Consider the following 22,266-nt stretch of genomic DNA (forward strand, 5'->3'; position numbering starts at 1 on the left):
CTTAGAGCTGGAGGCATTAGAAACAGCTGCAGTTGCCCAGTAGATAAAAGATATGTCCATTGTCTAAAAAGAACAGCAGATTTGCTCCAAATGGGTGGGCTGGGAAGGTTGAATAAGTGTAGAGAGAGGGAGTCCCACCATTCTTCACTGTATTGTCAGGGTCTCATTTCGTTACTACAGGTTCACAAGGTATCAACTTTTTTATGCTCTTAAGAGTGGATGCCCTGCACTGCTCCTTGCTAAAAAACCCCTCTTAGCAGTAACAGAGAGAATCCTAACCACTACCAAATACTCTACATACATCAGGCTAATGCACAAAAGCAAAGTTAGTTGCACCCAGCCTTCCTCTCCCTTGAAAACTCTGGCAACCCACAAGAGGCAACGCATCAACACCTGAGGCAGTGCCCAGCACATAGAGCAAACTGGTCTAGTGAAAGGTGTCCCTGCCCAAGGCACGTGGTTGGAATTAGATGAGTTTTAAAATCCCTTCCAACCCAGGCTATGCTATGGTTCTGTGATAGCTGTGCTCGCCCAGCCAGGAGGCTGCTTGCCCAGGTTGTGCCTGGGAGTGGTTCTGAGGAACCTGCTCCAAAGCCATGCCCATATATTATAAAAATTTAATGTCATACTTGTAGCTAACTGTGCAATCTTCTATTACATTACTGCCTTCCTCAGAAATCAGAGTTTTCTTCACTATCAAGGCTCAGAGTTTAAATCAGCAATATAAAAGTGCACTGGTATTTTTCTGTACTTTTTGATGGTGAAGGGATGTGATCACGTGTTGGGTGAGACAGTCAGCTCAATACATGAGCTGAGTTACAACTCTGTGGGGGCAGCAGACCAGATGGGGAAGATCCTTTGTACCCAGACCCTCCTGAACTCTTCTGTTCCCTTTCAAAAGCAAACAAAAAAGTTAGACTCTTGTCTAAATGCTCAAAAAGTTAAATAAGTATTTACACTTTAAATAGGTTCTCTTAAGATGTGGGCCTTTTTATTTTCCATCACAGAAACCTCTTGATTTGCAACCAGTAGTGGATATACCAGTAATGTGTTTGTTAAGTACCTCTGTGCACATTTTTCTTACCAGTTGTCTTTATTACAGTAGTTTCTTTGCATTTCCATAATGACCAGAGCTCCCACCTGCAGGAGGGAACAAATCATAGTAAATGCTATTGAATAAGGAGCTGTCAGAAAACTAATAGAAACACTATCTCCTTTTTGCAGCTTGCTGTATATACAGTGCTTTAAGGCTATGCTTTAAGATAATCATAGTAATTTGTTATTTACAATATATCTTTTCCAATACAGTTAGTCAGACTGATTGCTACATAAGCCTGACCTTGCCCACTGCTTCCCCTGAGACTGTCCGGACCAAAACTATCAAGAACTGCAAAGATCCGGTGTGGAATGAAACATTTTGTTTCAGGATCCAGAGCCAAGTAAAAGTAAGATGCAGAATGTATTTGTTTTTCTTTGCGGGCAGAGATGTCATTCAATGATGAATATATAGGTCAAATTAAAAATAAATACATGTGAGGGACTACACAGATATGGGTAAGGGAATTTGGAGTAGACTGCAGCAGCAAAATTCAATTTGGATTTTGGATATGTAAAAAAATAACCACAATATTTCACAACCACTCATACAATGCTCTACTACTTTTCATTTTTCTTCTTTTTTTTTTCCTTTATTTTTTAATCATTGCTTTTCAAGAATAAAGATGAAAATTTCAGAGTAGATTCAATAGTGTAAAAGACATATATGAGCCGTGTAGGGGAAGCATCACAGGACTGTTCTTTTTTAATATTCCTTTATAATGACCTGCAATAAAAAATTTACAAAACAAACAGTTTAAGTTTGCAAAAGAAAACTAGCTGAACTTTTATCATGAGGATAAATGTTAAAGCTTTAGAAGATTTGCAAGTCCTACTGTGTAGTCCCTCAGAAAGACAGCCTCAACATCAGGGTCTAGCAGTTCAGAAAGATCAGTGGGGTAAGCCAAGTAAACCAAGCTTACTTCAAATCTGGGCAAATACATTTCTGTTTTACAGCCTGCACTGTTCATTTCCCAGTGCTGGTGGTAGATCAGGACTCTCAAGTGCCAAATCAGCAGGCCAGTCCCCTGTCTCTCTCAAACATCGATAAACTCCTCCAAAAGATTATTCAGAATAGCTCAAAGTGTTGCTACACTCTGGTGAACAATTCCTCTTACCTACTGACTGCAGAAATTGCCCATGATAATGTTCTCAGGCTTTCACAGAAGTTGGATGGTATGGTCCTGTTTGGTATAGCTTTCAGCTTTAATATGTCTACTCCTCTGTGCACAGCCAGTGCTTTCCTTACTGACCTAAAAAAATTCCAGCTCCTTTCAAAATGCCAATGAGGCACAATTTCGCAGTGCCCTGCAAGTTTATCAGGAAGGTGAAAGGCAAGGGAAAAACATTGCAGCATGGGAACAAACACCCACTGATCTGTCACTGTTGCACCAGAACACCTGCTCATGCTGACAGGTTTTTCAAAACTGCATTACCACACAGAAGTGTTAGAAAAATATCTTGACCACAGGAAGCTGCGTGAACTAGTCCTTCAGGTAGTAGTATTTGGGAAAACCTTACGTTTACAGTAAGTTTGCAGCAGGAGACAAGGCATGTGACATTAGCCCTGGTAATTATCAGTGTGGCAACAGCAGCATGGTGGTAGTGGTGGCTGTGGCTTCAGTGTGTGCTGCACAAGATGTGTCCTGGGCATTTGGGATAGCCAGAGCACTCTGGCACATCTGTCACTGTTGTCTCACTGCTGTCTGGCCTCAGCAGAAGCAGAGTCTACTTGTCTGGTTATTTTCTCCTTCCCTGTTCTGTGTTTTGTTGAGGTATTCATCTTTCCAAATCACAGTAGCCAGAGCTCAGTAAAACTGTATAATATATTGTCACTGTGGAAGAGAAAAATCTGTTTGCCTGTGTTGTGCTGGTTCTCATCAGGAACAGTGGTGTTTACCAAAGGGCATCTGCTTTGATGAATGTCTGACAGTCAGCTAGAAAGGGCTTCTGAGGCTTGTGCTGTGTGCATGATGCTCTAGGAGGATAACCCTTCCCAGAGTTGGTGGCACACAGCCCTGCCAGCTGGCTCTGCCCAGACACCCCTGGCTGCTTCCCACACAGCATCCCAGTGGTGCAGATGGAGATTCCCCTTAGCCATCCAGCACGTTATGTGTGTCCCTCATGGCTAGCTGGGAGTACCTGAGGGACTCAAATCAGTTGGTCGTTAAGAAAATAAGTCAGTCATTTTAGTAATTTATGGACTGTCTATTGCAATATCACAGCTATGAAAATTTATCTGCTCTTGAGTGCAAGCCTGTCTTCTACTAACTGTAAACTATTGCTTTAAGGCATAACCCCTCCATCACCGTCCATAATCCTTTACAGGCTATTTATGGCTGGTCTGTAAACCAAGTTGCTGTGGCTGCTTCTCTCTGCCTCTTGTCAGTATTGTGTGGTGGGCAGGACTGACACTGTCAGTCACAAATAAAATTGTTTCTCCAGATGAGGCACAGTGTGATGCATTTACATATGTGGCCTTAGAGGTCAACAACCTTTCTGCCTTCTGACAGTAAACTGCAAACTCAAGGTCACTTGCCATCTCTCACTTGCTGGTTTCTCACAGAATGATAGAAGTCAAAATTGAATACTTGGATTCAGGATTGTTTTCCTTCAGTATATTTGTGTATTCAATCACTTATTTAGATTTAGGTGTGGACATTGCTGTGATACATTATGAACTTTTAAAGTAACAGAGTTCACATGCTCACTCTTTTTTATCCATGTGTTTGTGTATAAGACTATGTGTCTACCTTTGTGTCTTTAATAAGCATCAAACCTCTTAGCAAGTTTCAATTAAATCTGGTGCACAAATAAGAATCTGAGATAAGCGCTCCCTGTAATTTACATGAAAATGAACTGCTGAATATATTGAGGGAGGCCTGAACTATTGCCCCACTGAGAAACCAGCAGTTAATGTTCATTTGCTCAGCACTCTGGGAGGCACTTCTCAGCCAGCCCATGTCCAGGTACCAACTAGGCAGAGGTGTTATCCTCTCCTGTCCATCCAAAGAAGCAGATGACAGTGAAGGAGAGGAGGAAATTCATAACGTGGTATTTGCATAATTTAACAAAAACATATCAGTTTCTGTAGATTCCATGGTAATTATCTGCATGTAATCTGTTTAATAATTTACAGAATAAAATTATGCAACTATGCAGTAGTTATATGGTACATCCTTAACAAATCTTAATTGCTGCTTATATCCATGGATTTTTTTATTCCACCTGTAGCAATAAAGTCCTGGCTGCTGGCTGGTTTCCTATAATTCACGGAAAAGTGGTGACCTCAAACCAAATTAGAAGCCAAACATGTTTTTCAATATGGGAGCTCAATATTCAGTAGTTCTACTAGCCTTTGTCATTTGAATTACTCTGCAGGGCAAATCAACAACAAACCCAACTCTGTGTTAAGTTCAGGATATCATTCTTCGTCTCTGTGTGGATGTAAAGGTTGTGCATGATCTCTCACTTCTCCTCATCCTTTCTCTGTCTTCCCAAACATGCTGAGCACATCATCTTATGTCTCTGTAAGGTCTCAAATTAAGATTCTAATTCTGTGCCTCTGTTTGCAGAATATTCTTGAGATGAAAGTCTATGATGAAAATGCAGTCACTAAAGATGACCTCCTCTTCACTGTTCTCTTTGATATTGCTAAAATCCAGCTTGGAGAAACTGTTCGCTTGACTTTTCAGCTAAATCCAAAGGTGAGAGATAAAACTGCCTCGACCATAGGAAGGAAATATGTTTTTTGATATTACCTTCTAAATTCTTTTAAAGCAATTGTAAGTGGGAGGGTTTATTTCCTATTGGTTGCACTTCATATGTCCTGAAAGTACCTTCCGAACCTTACTCAGCAAAGTAGACAAAGTTTACCTCCCTACCTTGGACGTAATCTTGAAGGCTTTTACAAGCTCTTCAAGCGCCTTAAGCAGGTTTTTTCTGACATCAGAGTTCCCTTTCCCCCCCTCTTTCTTGACTGTTGCTCAAATAAGTTTCATTGGAAAGACAAAACTTCATCACTTTCAACAAAGTTCCTCTGTTAAAATTTCTATTCCTGGCACCAGCACTTGTGAGTTTGGTCATACTCTGGCACAGATGTATTCACTTAAACTGATACCTTGCCCTGTAATTCTATTTGTATATACCTAAATATAACACAGAGATCTGTACTGAGATGCTAAAATCTGTTGATGGCCAATTGCTCAAACTATCTCATTATTTCAGTTTGCCTGAACACATACATGATGACTTCAACACAGGATATGGGTATTCCATTTAGATATGACTACAGATTTGCTGTTTCAGTGACTTTTCTTATAGGGTATGTATGGGTATTCAGCTCGATAGTGATTTCAGAAAGCAGTCTACCTTAACTTGTCTGGTGACTGGTATTGTCCGTGTTACAGGATCAGAAGAATTGAGAATACCCTCTTATATACAACAGTATCAGTCTTCTGATAACATTACATAGAAAAAACTCAAGGCTTTATACATTTTTAAGCCAACAGTATTGCAGGTTTAGGAGTGCCTGCCATTTTATTCTACCTCACCACCAAATGGAAAAGAGCAGTTGGCCTGGGGACTGATGGTTAACACAGGAGAGAGAACACTTTTCACAATCACTGTAACTTGATTGCTTTCACTCATCTTAGTATACCCTAGAGCTGGAGGAAAATTTGATTTGATTGAAGAACTGTTTCAGGAGCCAGAATAATCACTGACAACCAGCAAGTGAGAAAGAAAATTAATTCAGTTGCTTATAATAAATTAATCTTTTACAGACACAAGAGACGCTGGAGGTTGAGTTTGTATCGGAGAGCATGTGAGTAAAATCCATATGGAACCAAAAAACTGTCCTTTGAAAGCAGTCAAACACATGCTGGCATTTAGTATAATATAGTTTAAAATGCTTAGTATCACAGTAACAGTTGGTATTGATCAAGTTAGTTGCATATTGGCTAAAACTTATTACAAGTATTGTTTGCCTTTATCATTAAAAAAATAAGGAATACACATTTCAGATGTCTCCCAAAATTAAGAATCAGTGATATGTTCGAGACTATGCTGGACAAGACAAACTTTAAGGAATGTATTATTCTTTGGTGTTCGTGTAAGGATGTATTTAGATCATATTAGTTCTGATTACATTCTATTTTCTCTTTCAGTCCAGTCCTTCCTGAAAAGCTTGTCACTAACGGTGTATTAGTGGTAATTTTAAACTATTGCTTTTCTATCTTTGTTTTCATGATAGTGATGGGATGTGGTGAATCTGGCAGGTGTCCCAACATCTCACTGCAGGCAAGGCTGAAGGGGAGGGAAATGGGGGTCAGACAGGCAGCCATCCTGTTGTGCTGCTCCCTGTGGGAGGATGTATTAGGAAAGAATGTACACAGTCATTTGGGATACTCAGAGACCTGATCACCACCAGCAGCTGATATCAAGCCTCTTAACAAAGCCTGAAGTGCTCTTTCAGTGACTTACTGCCTCTGTGTTATTCCTTCTGGGGAATTCCTTTATGACTCCCTCATGGCCATCCTGTTTACCCCTCTTCCATAGGATGATATGGAAGTTGCTTCCTCAGCTGCCCCTAACTTACTATTTAAAGGATATAGTGCTTGGCTGTCCATGCTTGCCTGTCCAGCAGGACTTCAAGGACAGCCCTGTGATTTGGCCACCCATCAGTTTACCCTTCGGAGGCCTCAGGACACTTCTATTCCCTCTATTGTTATTTCTCCTCTCTTCCCATTCTTGGGATGGTGCTTGGATGAACAAAGCACCACAACTTTTGTTCAGCTGAAACCTGATGCGTTTTCAGAGTGCCAAAGTCTTTCTCTTATCAGCCTGATAAACACAAGGTGAACAGTTTTCCAGACTCCAGGGACCTGGGTACCTGGAGACAGGTAGCAGTGAAGTGAATCAGAGATGGCATGTTTTATGTACTTAATTATCTCACTGTTCATCCCTGCTACAGTCGCGTGAAATTTCCTGCTTGGAAGTCCTGGTGGACAATAGATGGACAAAGAAAGAACCTTCAGGTTAGGCTTCAAACCAGAAACAAAAAAAACCTGAAAAATTCTCTCTCTCTTTTTTTTTTTTTTTTTTTTGGGTGTGTGTGTTATTTTTTAATCCAGTAATTTTCCTACTTTGTTCTTACAATGGAGCACAGGAACTGGATAATTAGGAGTCTATAGACAGGTTCACATATACAGAGTGTCTGTGCTAACTAATTATAAAAACTGGACTTTAAAATTAAAGGGAATGATTAGAGAGACAAGGGATCTTATAGGTGCTGTAAAATAGCCGTAGATATATATTTCTGTCTCAAGTTACATTTTGTCCAACTGCCTGTATGTCTGAATTTTTAACAGTTACTGCTCTTCTATAAACTCTTTCATGTTTTATGGTTTGTTTTTGTTTGTTTTCTTCTCCTCCTTCTTCTTGCAATGTTCCCTTGTTTGATAAATAGTTTGGAGGCTTTTAAGCATTGTTGAAGGGCATATATATATAAAAATGACAACTTTGGAATGACCATTTAATGTTCTGTTTCTGGAATCATAATCATTAATTTCTCTGTATATTTTTCATGATTTCTTTTTTTTAGAAAAAGACTTCTTGTTCTCAGTGAAGGGATCCTATGAAGAGAGCCAGACACTCTCTCTGGGCTCTTTCTGGCAACCCGTGAAGCCCCTGAACTTTCATTACATCAAGTACAGCCTGTCCGAGCTGCGCATGGCTCTTGCAGAGAAGAAGCCTCATTTCTACTCGGTATGTGATCTTAGCTTGAGTAAGCACAGTAAATTCATGGTTTTCTACACTCAACTGAGGCAAATGGAAAGATGTATTTTTAATTAAGAGCCATCTTCTATGAACTTCAGCTTTGGAAGAGCACTGTAACACCTAAGACATCTAAATATTAGATACGAACTTGAAAACTGAATGGTGACCTCATATGAAAAAAGTAAGTTGGAGACAGTGCTTTTCTTTATGGTGTATACATTAAATATATTTCTACATTATGATTTATTTTTCAGTGTACTTCAGGTGAAGAGAAAAAAGACTACCATGCATCCCTCACTATTCCTCTGGATTCACTTCCATTCAATGAGAAAGTGGCAGTAGCAAAGGTGATTGATACCCACTTCTTAGAATAAATGTGAAGCTATGGACCAAAGATTAATAGGCATGAGTTAATTAGATCAGTGTGAAGTAGGGGTCTAGGTACATAGCTACAAGTGCCCTTAGATTCCTAACAGAGAGGGTTATGGACCTGTACATTTTCATATGAACCAAGTAGAACCAGAAATCCCAGCCAAATGTTTGACAGAGGGATTTCTGTGACTAGCTAGGGGACTAATGCAGGTCAGAGTAAGTGCAAGTGATGAGGCAGAAGGGAACACACTGGCAGAGCTGGTGTTGGTTTTTACTGTATATTGCTCTTTTAGCTTCAGTATAAAACGATATAAATAAAATGGAGTGGATTTGGAGGAGCTTTAAAAATTAGATAGATTTTCTGATTGTTATGGCTTTATGGTTCAACAGGGGTTTTAGAAAAAGGAAAGGGCTTCGGAGCTGACTGAAATGAAAGAACATAAAATAACGTCCAGTCCTTATATTGTGGTTTTGCTTTTTTCCTAGGATGAGACAATCAATTTACATGTAAAATCAAATGACTGGTGAGAAATTTTGCCTTTGGGTTTTGTGGTTGTGAAAAAAAGGTATTGTACAGGTTTTTTTCCTTATTACCCTTTTCTCTAACTAAGGGAGAAAGCATTTAGTCAAGGATTATTTTTACCTCCTTACCTCAAGTTCGTTACCCATGTCCAGAAGGTGGACATGCGCTGGGTGAATTTTCCTGTTATGCTACTACATAGAAGTTCAGTTTGGATGGGGAGAATAATGTTTTCTGGCTGCCAAATCTGTAGAGCTATGACTGTAGAAAAATATGTTTATACTTCACTTTCCTTACTTATAAAGATTCCAGAGTATTTGTATTTATAAAACCTGGAGGTCCTGAGGCAACAAATTCTAAATATTCCACTGTTTACTGTATCCATACATGAATTACAGTATTTATGTTAGATACCTCTTGAAAATCAGCATAAGAATATTTTTGTTGCTTTCTGTAATGTTTTGCTACTTTTTACACTTTCTCAGCCTTTTCTCTACCTTATTTATATTATCTGTGATATGCTTTTGTTGGGCCACACTAGCAGCTTTTCTAAGCAGTCATGACTTGTAAGCATGGGTACAGACATTAATTTTTAGTGATCATGCCCACCCTATTCAACTCTGGACTTTGTTTGAGGTCACGAAACTTAGATGTCCGCTTGGAGTTTGATCTGTGTAAGGAGGAGAAAAATTTCCTGCAGAAAAGGAAGAAGTTTGTGGCTTCTGCTCTGAAAAAAGCACTTCATTTAGAGCAAGACCTTCAAGATCATGAGGTAGGGGGAGGACCATAGGGACTGTAACATGCTGTGTAGCAGGAATACGTTATGCTTGTAGCCATTCACATATTATTCCTTAACTAGCCCTGATACATTCACTGCCCCACATAAAATGTTGAGAAATGTTTAGATGAAAGGTGAGAGGCAGGGTACATATTTATCAAGAAAACAGAATGCCTTAAATCAGCCTTTTTTGCCTTTTTTTTTTATTTATTTATTTTTCATTTGTGAATTATAGACTTGAATAGTCCTACTCTTTTAGCTGATCATTCAGTCACCAAGGCCCCATAAGGTATTTTATATTATCGGATTTTTGGAGGGAGAAAATCTAACAGTTAAAGTGATGCATAACACTGACTCATGAGGTTTCTTATCACAGACTCTCTCCTCTGGTGATCATCATCTCAGCTGTAGTTCCTCAAACAACACAAAGACACTGAACGTTTTTGTCTGATCTGCTTGTCTGAGTCAGTGTTCATATTAGTTCAGCCCATGGTGGCATGGGGATGGTTGGAACTTCAGGGCAGGAACACGGTCTGTGATCAGGAACTTCAGAAATAAAGAAGTTTTTATTTTGAGAGTGGGTTTTTTTATCTGTGCTTTTCCATTTGTCCAGGACAGGTGGACCAAAGGCGTGTTAGGCAATATATGACAGCATTGCTTTGGAAACACATAGATGCTGCCTCTGCTCACAAACTGATCGTATTGTTTCTCATTGGCACACTAGTTTTAGTAAAAAAAAAACCAGTTTCTTAGGTATGCAATTTTTTTAGGGAGAAGTACTTCTAACTACTAATTTCAGATTTTCCAGCAACAGAATATTTCCTTATGGTCAGATAAACCCAAATCAAAGTACTTTGCTTTGAACTGAAATGTTCGATTTGAATCAGGAAACAGCTGAGTATTTCTTTGATGCAATTGCCTGGAAATGTGTGTAGGAAATGTCAATTGGCTTGTCTTCTCTCAGTGGGTTCCTTGGATGGAATTTATCTTCCTGTAACACAATCGAGATTTCTATGCAATTAGACTTCATCACTGCAATTATATGCTCTAGGTACTTTGTAGAAAATGTAATCTAGCCATTATATTTGACTTACAAGAGAGGATGAGCTCTGCTTCTTTTCAAAATACAGCTCTCATGTGATGATATTTTGGTAAGGAAAATTCAGTCTAATATTCAAATGCTTTGAAACCATAAGTTTTGAGCAGTTTTGGTAAGCCAGAATGCAACAATTTAGAATTAAAAATGATTGATTTTAATGAAAATCCTCAAAATCTGCTATTTACCTTTTTTTTTTTTTTTTTTTTTCCCTGTGCAAACTACCCAGTTTTCATCTTTTTACCTCTGACTTGGGGAAATGGTGAAATGTCGGAATTTCTTGTGGGACTGAAAGGCTACAATTGACTCAGCTCTGACCACATGTGCTGGTAAAAAAGGTGCTGCTTACCACTGCTGTGTTGATGTTTAAACAGATACCTGTTGTAGCAGTTATGACAACAGGAGGTGGCACCCGGGCACTGACATCTCTGCTAGGCAACCTGCTGGGTCTTCAAAAGCTGGGTCTCTTGGATGCTATTTCATACATCACTGGGTCATCTGGTTCAACATGGTAAGGAGATCCTGAACACAGGCATCCTTCATCACTTCTATAGCCTGCTGTGTGAGTTATCTATCCTCTTCATTTTGGTGAAGAAGGATGTACTGGTTCAGTCTCAAGCGTTTTTCATTGCTGCATTAGGAGCACATTGGCTGAGCCAGTGTAGACACTTCTTCCAGGGAACAACATTTTCCTTGACTTTTTATTTCAGCTCTAGGATCTTTCCTGCTGAGTCACTGTGGTGCATATCACAGCCTTATGCATAAACCTTAATAGCAAGGAGGGGCTTTTTGCAAGCCCTCAGATTTCACTAGTGATTTGGGAGAGTTCGTCTAACTCAAAAAATCTTTTCAATAATAAACGAGCCCAAGATGTTTGTAATGAACTTCAGCTGGTTCATTTGATGTGGACCTTAAATCTAAGTCTAAAAAGTGGGAGGGCCTCAAGCATATGACAATGTACTTCCTTTCTTTTTCTGCAGGACTTTGTCACATTTGTATCAGAACCCTGAGTGGTCACATAAGGATCTATCCAGACCGATTGGTGAAGTCCGCAGACATATGACCAAATGCAAGCTAAGCTGCTTTTCCCTGGAAAGCTTGAAATACTATGCCAAGGAGCTAAAGCTGCGGAAGCAAGAGGGTTACCAGATCTCTAGCGTTGATTTCTGGGGGCTTCTGCTGGAAAAAGCATTAAGTGATGGGGTAGTATTTTCCCTAACAGCTACTGAATACTGTTGTATAGAATATGAAGCTCCAGGGGCAGATGCTAGCCTGAGAGCATGCCAGCATCTTCCAGCAGATGATTTCTGCTGAATAATGAGGGATTTTAGAACTGTTGAGGTTGGAAAAGACCTCTGAGATCATCAAGTCCAACCCTTATCACTGCCATGTTCACTGCTAAACCATGTCCCCAGGTGGGACATCTACATATGTTTTGAACACTTTCACAGATGGTGATTCCACCTCTTCCCTGGGGAACCTGTTCCAGCCTTCCAGTGAAGAAATCTTTCCTAGTATCCAGTCTAAACCTCTCTCAGCACAACTTGAGTCCATTTCCTCCTGTCTTATGACTTGTTACTTGGAAGAAGAAATCAATCTCTAGTTGTCTACAATCTCGTTTCAGGCAGTTGTAGAAAGTGATAAGGTCTCCTCTGAGTCTCCTTTTCTACAGGCTAAACAACCCCCAGCTCCCTCAGCCACTCCCCGTAAGACTTTTTATCTAAACCCTTCACCATCTCCATTGCCCGTCTCCGACCACGCTCCAGCACCTCAGTGTCTTTCTTGTAGTGGGAGACCCAAAACTGAATGCAGTACTCAAGGTGCAGCCTCACAAGTACTGAGTACAGGGGGTCCTGCTGGCCACACTATTTCTGCTACAGGTCAGGATGCCATTGGCCTTCTTGGCCACCTGGGCACACTGCTGGCTTGTGTTCAGTCAGCTGTCAAACAGCACCCCCAGGTTCTTTTCTGCTGAGTAGCTTTCCAGCCACTCTTCCCCTGGCCTTTAGGGCTGCGTGGGGTTGCTGTGACCCAGTTGCAGGACCTGGCCCTTCACCTTATTGAACCTCATACCGCTGGCCTTGGCCCATTGATCCAGCCTGTCCAGATCCACTCTAGAGCCTTCCTACTCTTCAGCAGATCAACACTCCCAATCAACTTAGTGTCGTCTGTAAACTTGCTGAGAGATTTTTTTCCACATTTCTCTTGATGCATAATTAGCTGTTCAAGGGTTATTTTGTAGGGCAGAAAACCTGTGTCTCTTTCTACAAGTGTGAGTGTCTGAGCACCTACCTGCAGAGTCCTTACTTGGTTTCTTTTCTTCTGTTCCTCCTTGTGAGAACTTAAATATCTATGTGAAGTGGATGTATTTACTGGGAAGAGCAGAAGATTGTTTTTTCAAAAAATGTTCTACAGCTCTACCTGTAATTAAATAAGCTGATGTGGATTGTAAATGTTTGTATCATGCCTTGGTTAAAAAATGTTTGGATGCAAAATGAGTATAGAGAATAAGGAAATTAAGAGGGAAACAGATATTCATTTTGCTGCAATCTTGCAAGCCCATAGACCATGACCAGAAGGTCCCTTGATTTTGCCCTTTGTCTCTCATCAATTCACAGAAAAATAACCACAAACTCTCAGATGAGCAACAGGCATTGAATCAGGGTCAAAATCCCCTACCTATCTACATGATCCTCAACATCAAAGAAGACTACAGCCTTTCAGAGTTCAAAGGTGATGGCAAACCTGGGCTCACTTGGTGTTTAAATGTTCTGCATTATTAGTTACTACATGTGCTGCAACCTCTTGTACTGCTGAACCATAGCTTTTATAAACAGTTTCTTTTCCTCCTTAACTTCTTTTTCCATTTCTAAACTTTGTGTCTAGGCTGTGGGAGAAATTCATCTTCTAGAGGGCAGGAGAAATCTTGGGGAGGTGTTTAAAGACAGCCAAGGTACTTACAAATCTTAGCTCCACATGTGGGGTAACAGGGTGACCCCTTTTGATATAAAATTCACTTATGTTCTTTGTGGAGATGGTCATTAGAAAGTTCTGAATGAATGAGATTGGGAAAGATTACTGAGTGAGCAGTTGAAACCAGCTGAATTATACCTCCTTATCCTGAGGAAGGCCAGGCTGTGGTTGCCCTGATGATAGGTTTGTCCTGCAGGTGCTTTTTTTACCATTTCAGAGCCCTTCCTGCAGGGGAGTAGGAATAGGAATGAGATTTTAAAGTTTGTTTTGTGTCTCTGCAGAATGGGTGGAGTTCACCCCTTATGAGGTTGGATTCTTAAAATATGGTGCCTTCATCCGTGCAGAGGATTTTGGCAGTGAGTTCTTCATGGGTCGCCTTATGAAGAAGCTCCCAGAATCACGGATCTGTTTCATGAAAGGTGATGTACTCCATTGCAAAAATTTGCATTGCATAAAAATGTACTTTATATTTAAAATAAGGCAAACCCTGCATATTGCAACCAGTGCCTGGCATCATGCAGGACTGAAAACAGTTGTACATCGTGTCGTTCTCACCTCTGACTGAATTCCTTAGACACCGGAGATGAGCTAAAAAATACTTAGAGGAAATTTCAAATCACATTGTTCGCTGTTGCTTTTGTCTTGAATAGTGACTTTCATGCTCTGAAGTTTCAGGGCTGCTTGAAAAGGTAAGGCTCGTTTTGAACCAGTCAGCAGCAGAGTTCCACAAAAAACCTGAGTATTTCGAAACTGTAATCTTAAAATCAAATTTGGCTATGAATGGCATGATATTGTAACAAAAAGCAATGTTGTTACTGAGTTTATGATAAAATATGGCAATTTTTAGTAGTTTTCTGAACTGCTACCAATATTTTTTCAAGTTTAATAGTAGTCTAAATCCTTTGTAATTTTGTTACTTATGATATATCACTGAGTTTTATCATTCTTATTTCAGCAAAGTTGGTAGCATCCAGCAATTTATGAAAAACAGCTTTGCAGCTTTTATGGAATTCTTCTTTTAATTTTGCATAATACTGGAAATTTGTACTACATCCCTTTGTATGTTCGTTCTCTGGGATGAAGAGTTCTGCAGCCAAGTCCACCAATTCTTAAACCCTTAACAACAGATATTTTACATGTAAATAAGCACATCACACAACAGAACAGCAAAGACAGGGGCAAGAAATGGTTTACTTATAAAGGGAAAAATCCACACAGACAGCAACACCATGCATATTGGTGTTCATGCATTGCAGTTTCTCAATAACAGTGGGGTAGTGTGTCCATACCTGAGGTGTCTGGGTAGCAACCACACCCAACACATCCAGCCTGGGCAGAGCTCTCTTCTCTTCGCTCTCAGCACCTGAGGCAGGTGACCCCACAGCCACAGGTGTATCTTCATAAAGGATAAGGTAGAGAGTTAAAGTAATGTTGCCATCTAGTGATATCACATGCAATGCCCTCTTGGGTTACAATTAAAAGGTACTATTAGTAATAGCATGATTGTTTAAGGATAAAAGCAAGGTGTCATTTGCGGGGAGAGGAACAACCTTTTATAAGAGCAGTGGCTAGAGCTGGAAAGACTGGATGAGCTTATGGGGATATAAGATCCTCAGGTTTCCAGAAGAATGCCTGGGGTTTATGAAAGCTTGTCCGCTCTTTTCATCTCTGTCAGCCTAGTAAAAGTTACTGTGTCTCTCCATAGTACTTACTTCAGCAAATATAGGTACCAAGAAAATTCAGTACAAGAGGGCAACATTGCTATGTAATTATAACCAAGTTCTGGGGACACAACAATATTTGAAAGGCATTAAAATGCAGAAACAGTGTCCCAGGGCTGAGGGAGCTGGAAGAGTTATGGAGTGAAAAGACAGCAAGAGAAGACAGGAGAAACCAGAGGAGTTGCCTTCTCACAGCAGGGCTGAACAGAAGCTTCTCAAGCTGCAGAGAGAGGAGGTTGTCTTGACAGAAACTAGCCAGTAATTATGTGCAAATGAACTCTGGTTGCCATCTAAGTGTAGAGCCAGAGAGCCCCAATGTGATTTCTTAATTATGAATTTTTAACATTTCTTAAGTCAGTCCTATTCTTACAAGAACTTCCTATGAAGCAGATCCTTGGCTTCCTGTCCCACTTCATGAGCAAACCAGGTTTAAAAGAAAACTGTTTATCTGTTGCTAATTCATGGAATGAAAAATTGTTGTACTGTGCAACTCAAATTATTGCATCCTTTGCAATGTATGGCTTTCACAGAACTTTCACTGCTGGAGATTTTCAAGGCAAAGCATAGCACTGCCTTCTTCCTCTCAAGGCCTGTGGCACAGTTGTGGAGGAAGAGATACTTTCCAAGATCCAGGAGACTTCTTGAGATTTCTGCACTTCAGAGATATTTTTAGATGTTCTTTTAAGTGGGAGGGAAAAAGTGGAAGAAGGACTATGCAGGTGAGAAAAATGAGGAGAGGAAGAGAAGTCTTATTGACAAGACCTCATGCAAAGAGAAATCTTACAAGGGGCAGTGAAGATGTCTTGTATTAAAGGACTATTCTGCAGACAATCCCAAACTGTGCTCTAACCATTTGACTCTTAGCTGTTCAGGAGTAGCTTCCAAACTTTAACTGAAAATCCACTTGTACATGACATAGTTTGTAGACCAGACAGCTGTTTATAGTATGGAAAATGTTGGTTTGTATGTGACAATGAATTATAGTGGCTAAAGGACTTGCACAGTGTTTTAAACTATTTAGGTTCCTCTTTGAGGACAGAATACTAGTTGCTAAAAAGAACTTCACACAAGTTTTGGTGTTAATTTGAAAACCTTGAGTCTTTCCAATACCCCTTGCAAAGCTGAGAGGTTATTTTTTTTTTTAGTGATATTTCCCATTGAAACGTTTCTGAAGAAGTTTCCCTGTTCTCTACCACTGTACAGGCCTATGGAGCAATGTCTTTTCCTACAATCTCTTGGATGCCTGGCATTCATCAAATCCTACAGAAAGGCGCTCACTGAGATGTACCCAACACAGGGCTGTTGATGTTGGTTAGTTAAATTTCTGTTTTATCTCATAAGATTTCATGTTGCCAGTTATATTGAACTAGGTTTCCCCTCTGAATTCTTTCATAGCAATATTATTTCCATTAGTTTCCCTTGGACTGAATTGATGCAAATATGAAACTATTCAAGCTTATAAACAGTCTTTGCCAGGGGCCCTTCAGTGAACTTTCATGTGCTAACAAACATGTCAGTGCTGTGTTCTCTCTTTGCCTCAGCAGATGGTGCTTTCCTTATGTTGTTGTTGAAGACTTAGATAAAGCAATTATGTGGAGCTCCATTCCAGTTTTCTTTGATCTTGTTGTAAACCTGTGTTTTTCTTAGAGGTGTTGACTGTCCTTCTTTTGTTCAAATGTGGTTAGTGAGTTTGGTTTATGGGCTTTTCATCACTTTCTCCCATGGAAGTGTGGCAGAATCCCAAGCTAATAAAAGCCTGTGATAGAAAGTCATTGGCCCCTTTCCCAATCTGATAAGGTGCCATTTAGCACAACCCTTTTTCTATGCTCTTTCCTGGATATCTAAGTCTCCTGAAAGCTTTTTTTTTTTTTTTTTTTTTTTGCAAAGCCAGTTTGTATCAATTTTTAAAGAATTGGGTCCAGATTCTCAGCCTACCCTGAGCTTCACACAGGGAATCAGCCTATGGGTTCTATCAAACAGGAGATCACTTTTTCCAGCTTGAGCAAGTTTGTTGCCATTTTGACTCTGTTTTTCATGGAATATGCTTTATTGAAGATTGATTTCTTTCTTGTTCCTACTTTGACACTTATTTAATTGTATGTTGCCATGTCTTATTAGGATCTTCTTTTCTCTAGCAAGTATTAGATGCCTTCTGGTATTTTAAGTATTGCAAAGAACTGTATCTAAACAACAATTTGTTCATCTTCTCTCCCCTTCAGAAGATGAGCCCTCTTCACCAGATGGGAGCCATGAGTTGGAGACTTACTTAGTGACCCCTGAATGTGGTATCATGGGCATTATTCGGCGGCTGCTGACAGAGCGGGTGATTTTTTCGAAGTTCTACAACTTCCTGAAAGGGTTTCAACTACACAATGCATATCTTCAAAGCAAAAACTTCTGTATGTGGAAAGGTAAACACCCTTGAATATTATTTGTTACCTTCTTATATGGTTTTTTTCATCAGTGAAGAGAACGCAAAGAATGAACATTTGAAAACAAATATTTCAAGATAACTATTTAAATTTCATCCAGCCAAATCAGCTTTAGGAATTCCCTTGATTCCAGGGAAAAGGAATTACTGCTCTTCAGAGAGAATTGAAAGAGCTCTGTCTTTTTACCTTGAACAGGTCTCTCTTTTCTGTGTCAAGTCTGAGCTTCCAGGATCTTGGAAAGAAAATGTAATGGAGATTAAAGAGTAATTTTTTCCTCCCTTAATTGTCAAAAACAGATATATTACTTCTTCAGTGATTCACTCATTGTAAAAAAAATTTCCTTTTAGATACTGTACTAGAACATTTCCCCAGCCAGCTGACACAAACAGCAGAGTTCATGTGCCTGGCAGACACAGCAGGATACATCGATATTAGCTATCCACCACTCATGAGGCCGGAGAGGAAAGTGGATGTTGTCCTGCACTTAAACTATTCTTCTGGATCACAGACACTGGTGCGATGACCACTCTATTTTCTTTGATAATAACTACTGCCTTTTAGTCCTCTTAGCCCTCCTTAAGTCCTGACAATTCAGAATAATTTATGTAGAATAAACTTACGGGAGAGAAGGATTCTTGGTCTGCAGATTCCATTGTGCAGATGCCTAGGTCTCTCAAGTGGTGCTGGTAAAATGTGGCAAATCTCCTAAAGAGAACATTAGTAGTATCAGTTTTTTCTAAATATTTCATTTGAATTAACCCTCTAACAGCTAAATGCTATCTCCTAGACATGTGTGCTCCTGTGATCTTGATATGGCTGTCAAGACAACACTTCTCATGGAGTGCTTATCTGGTACTGCGACCACCACTGATGAACTCATTTTGGTTGTCTTGTGATATCCATCTAAAGTTACCCACATGCAGTATAATTAGAAGTAATTTGTCCAGTTGCCATTAGAACAGTAACTGATTTTTTTGTTGTTGTTTCAAACTGTGGAAAAGAATTGTCCTTTGACAGCATATCTGCTTTTTCAAATACCAACTAATAATCTGGTATATAATTCCTGTTACTAGATATGGATAAGACAGGAGTTCTTGAAGATGAAAATTTTCATAAGTACCAACCAGACTCAGAAAAAAAAAATCCTATTTTCAAAAATTACTGCAAGATTGACATTTCAGTTTAGACGGTGTTTGCTCCCAAATCACTCTTTGCTTACATCACTTTTCAGAAACATCCTAAGGTATCTAAAACGGTTAGAGACTTTTAAATATTTCATACTGAGTCAAAAAGTGTTTGTACTTATCTGAATCTACGTTTAAAAACCGTACTATTTCAGATTCCTGTCCATTCTTCTCATTTCAGGATTTTCTCCAGGAGAGGTGTGTTTCTGTATCCTAAGCTTCTAAGCCACCCTTCTTACAGCCTTGAACATCTTACCTGTCTTGTAGGTTAAGGCTGTTGAGGAGGGTGAGGTAGAACAACCATCAGGAGTGCAAGTTGGAGGCTGAGCCCTGAACTGTTGTTCTGTTAATAACTAGTACTTAATATCTCATGTAAGAGACAAGGACAGCAGAAATATTGACAGCAAACCCTGCTTCCATATCTGTGTGAAGGTCTTTTGATGGATGCATTGTACATTAGGAAAAGTGGTGGGGTGCAGCAGAATTTCTGACCTTTTATTTTTTCTATCTGAATTCAGCCTTTGGAAGAAGCCTCCAAGTACTTCCAAAAACAGGGAATCCCATTTCCCAAAATCCACATGAGTGAAGAAGAAAAGAAAAATCTAAAGGAGTGCTACATCTTTGAAGACACAGAGACCCCAGAGGCACCGACAGTGGTGTTTTTCCCACTGGTGAATGACTCCTTCAGAAAATACAAAGAACCAGGTAAGCAATGGGACAGAGATGGTCCTCCCACCACCTGCCTGCTCGTTGCCTGTGTTGGGATGGGAGACATGGTCTAGTGTGGTCTCCTCCCTCCCCTGCTGTGCTTCCCATGTGCAAGAAATGCAATTGTCAAGGTAGTGAGGAGTAACTTGTGCCCCGGCTAGAAAGTGGGAGGTGGGACCAAATCTCTACCTCATTGACAACCTTCCTTTGTTTGTCAGGTGTGGAGCGCAGCCCTGCTGAGATGGAGCAGGGCAACGTGGATGTTTCCACCATTTTTTCCCCGTACTGCTTAAACAGCTTTACCTACAAAGGGGAGGATTTTGACAAGCTGATAGAACTGACCAGCTACAACATTCAGAACAACCAACACCTGATCCTTCAGGCTTTGAATTCAGCCATAGAGCAGAAACGACAGCGCAAAAAATAAACACTCTCCTGAGTTTCACAAAAACACCTGAATGATTTTTTTTTCTTCCTGCAAAAGAATCAAGACCTGCCTGTGAATGAGCACAATAAACTTTGGAAACTACAGACTTGTCTCAGCCTGTGGTTTCTCTCTACCACATGGCAATCCTAGTTAAACCAATCAAACAAGATAATGATTAGGCTTGTGCTTTACTTATGTTGGCTTTCACTGCTGGTGAGCTTTTTTTTTTTTCATGCAGTGTATGCATGTAAGTTAAAGATTAGGAAATATGGGGTTCATTAGCAAGTTTTTTAAATGCATGAATCTGGGACAGCAGTGCAAATTCTTTCAAAATTCAGTACATTACCAGAAGTTATATGCGAAGGGAAGACAAATTAGCTAAATTAGCTAAAATTAGCTATTTATATATTTAATTTATTATGAATCTAGTGCAACAGAAAAATACAAAATAAATTTAGACAATTTCAAAGAACATAAAAACTATATTTTCCATACTGTCAGTAAGAAATTTTGTTAGAAATAATGTGCAAAGATAAACATAAAAGATAATCTGAGATGTCACATGGAAAACACACATTTTCTATACTTCTGAATGTAAAAGATTTATTACACCAGTATTTAGTTTTTGAAAATCTCTTGGAAATTCAAACCATACCGTGAGTCAGGATCAGCTCTTCTAGTGCAGGCGTAAGTGCTAAATCCAAGGTTCTGCTTTTCACTGAATTGTCATGGTATTTAGAGGATCCAGCCCAGTATCCGTATCCAATTAATCAATAGTTTATGTAGTATTTCTTGTTATTATGGGATGGGATTTCTTGTTATTATGGGATGTGAGAATTAAAACATCAAAAAGTGAGAGACAGATTTTGTGGTCAGAAGGCAAGCTAAGTTCTTCACACTGATATCCATGGGTAATTCATGGGTAATGACGTTGTCAATCCCAGAATGTCTACAAGCAACACAGGATCTATGCAACTACTGTGAATAGCACAAGGTAATTTTTTGAAACTGCTTATTTTTGAGATGAAAACTAAAATAATTATTTCCTTTATGAAGGATTTCAGTAAGAAAAATACTATGTAAACCTGTTTAATTACAACAAAGATACTAATCTAAAAAAAGGATTTAATGCTTCAGTCAGCCCTTAATTACTTCAAATTTAAATGAAATGCAGCAACTTGTCTGTGCTGAAGTAACATGTAATGGTAAACACAGAGCTATGAATATCTTGTATTTTAACCAAAACAGAAAGTAAATTTTTAATTTGAAAAGGCTGAAAATTTCTCTTCCTTCTTGCTATCCTAATCTGTCTCTCTTCCTTCAAGCATTCCTTTATGCCATGTATTCCTCTAGCCTTTGTTGACTTTAGTCTCCCATGTTCACCTCTGATGAACTCAGACCCTTGGGTGTGCTGTGTCCTTAACCCAGCTGATTTTCCAGGCCCTCACACCTTTGTCCAATTTGCAGCCCTGGTTCAAACCTCTCATGTGCTGAAATGGCTGTTTACTTGCTGGTGCTCATCAAGGGCTCCCCTCTTTGTGATCTCTGTTGCTGAGTCATCTGGTGCCTCTGGGCATTGCCTCTCCTCTGTCCCAGCTCTAGCTCCCTCCCAGGCTTCCCTGATTATCATTATGACAAACCCATTTGGTGTGACACATGCATTTGCTACTTCTCCCAGCACCCCATCTTGTAGCTGAGGTTTCAGGCATCATAAAGATCTGCAAATGAAGTTCCTACCCTGGACATCCAAGTCCTTTGATGACACCAAATTTCAAGAATCCTGCCTCTCTCTTCCCATCTCTGCCTTTAACTATATCCTTTTGCTTCTCTTCATGTCTTCTTCTGTTAAACCAGCAACAGCTAGTTTAACAGAGGCAGGCCCCATTTATTCCCAGTGGGCTGCTGCTGCACCTGCCAGTGGCTGAGTGTGTCCCACCTCCCAGCAGTTTGACCAGACCCACATGATAGCTCCTAGAGATGTTCTCACTGTGGGAAAAGCTCTTAGACATGACTGGATCTTCTTGTCAGTTCTCCCCTTGCAATCCTGAAACATCCATGCCTTTCTTCTTTCAGATAAACCTACAGTCCCCTGAGTCACAAGCAAAGCCCTTGCTTGTTACCCTGAAAATACCTACATGTCCTGCATTACTACAGATCCTTAAAAAGGTCTGGCTTAAGCC

General features: G+C 39.8%; 1 protein-coding gene across 1 annotated transcript in view; it reads left to right on the forward strand.

Annotated features, from left to right (window-relative positions):
* LOC126651122 (uncharacterized) overlaps positions 1–20,086 on the forward strand; it is a 63,547-nt gene extending 43,461 nt beyond the window's left edge. Inside the window, 18 exon segments of the mRNA XM_050336693.1 lie at positions 1,309–1,445; positions 4,671–4,802; positions 5,880–5,920; positions 6,264–6,306; positions 7,070–7,133; positions 7,700–7,865; positions 8,135–8,222; positions 8,734–8,772; positions 9,384–9,539; positions 11,016–11,152; positions 11,622–11,844; positions 13,260–13,374; positions 13,896–14,033; positions 16,539–16,646; positions 17,555–17,746; positions 18,115–18,281; positions 19,470–19,656; positions 19,878–20,086. Of these exon segments, the coding sequence (XP_050192650.1) occupies positions 1,309–1,445; positions 4,671–4,802; positions 5,880–5,920; positions 6,264–6,306; positions 7,070–7,133; positions 7,700–7,865; positions 8,135–8,222; positions 8,734–8,772; positions 9,384–9,539; positions 11,016–11,152; positions 11,622–11,844; positions 13,260–13,374; positions 13,896–14,033; positions 16,539–16,646; positions 17,555–17,746; positions 18,115–18,281; positions 19,470–19,656; positions 19,878–20,086 (2,342 nt within the window).
* Positions 20,087–22,266: the final 2,180 nt, after the last annotated feature.

The sequence above is a fragment of the Myiozetetes cayanensis genome, unplaced genomic scaffold, assembly GCF_022539395.1.
Source record: "Myiozetetes cayanensis isolate MyiCay16 unplaced genomic scaffold, myiCay2020 scf6-25, whole genome shotgun sequence".
NCBI lineage: Eukaryota > Metazoa > Chordata > Aves > Passeriformes > Tyrannidae > Myiozetetes > Myiozetetes cayanensis.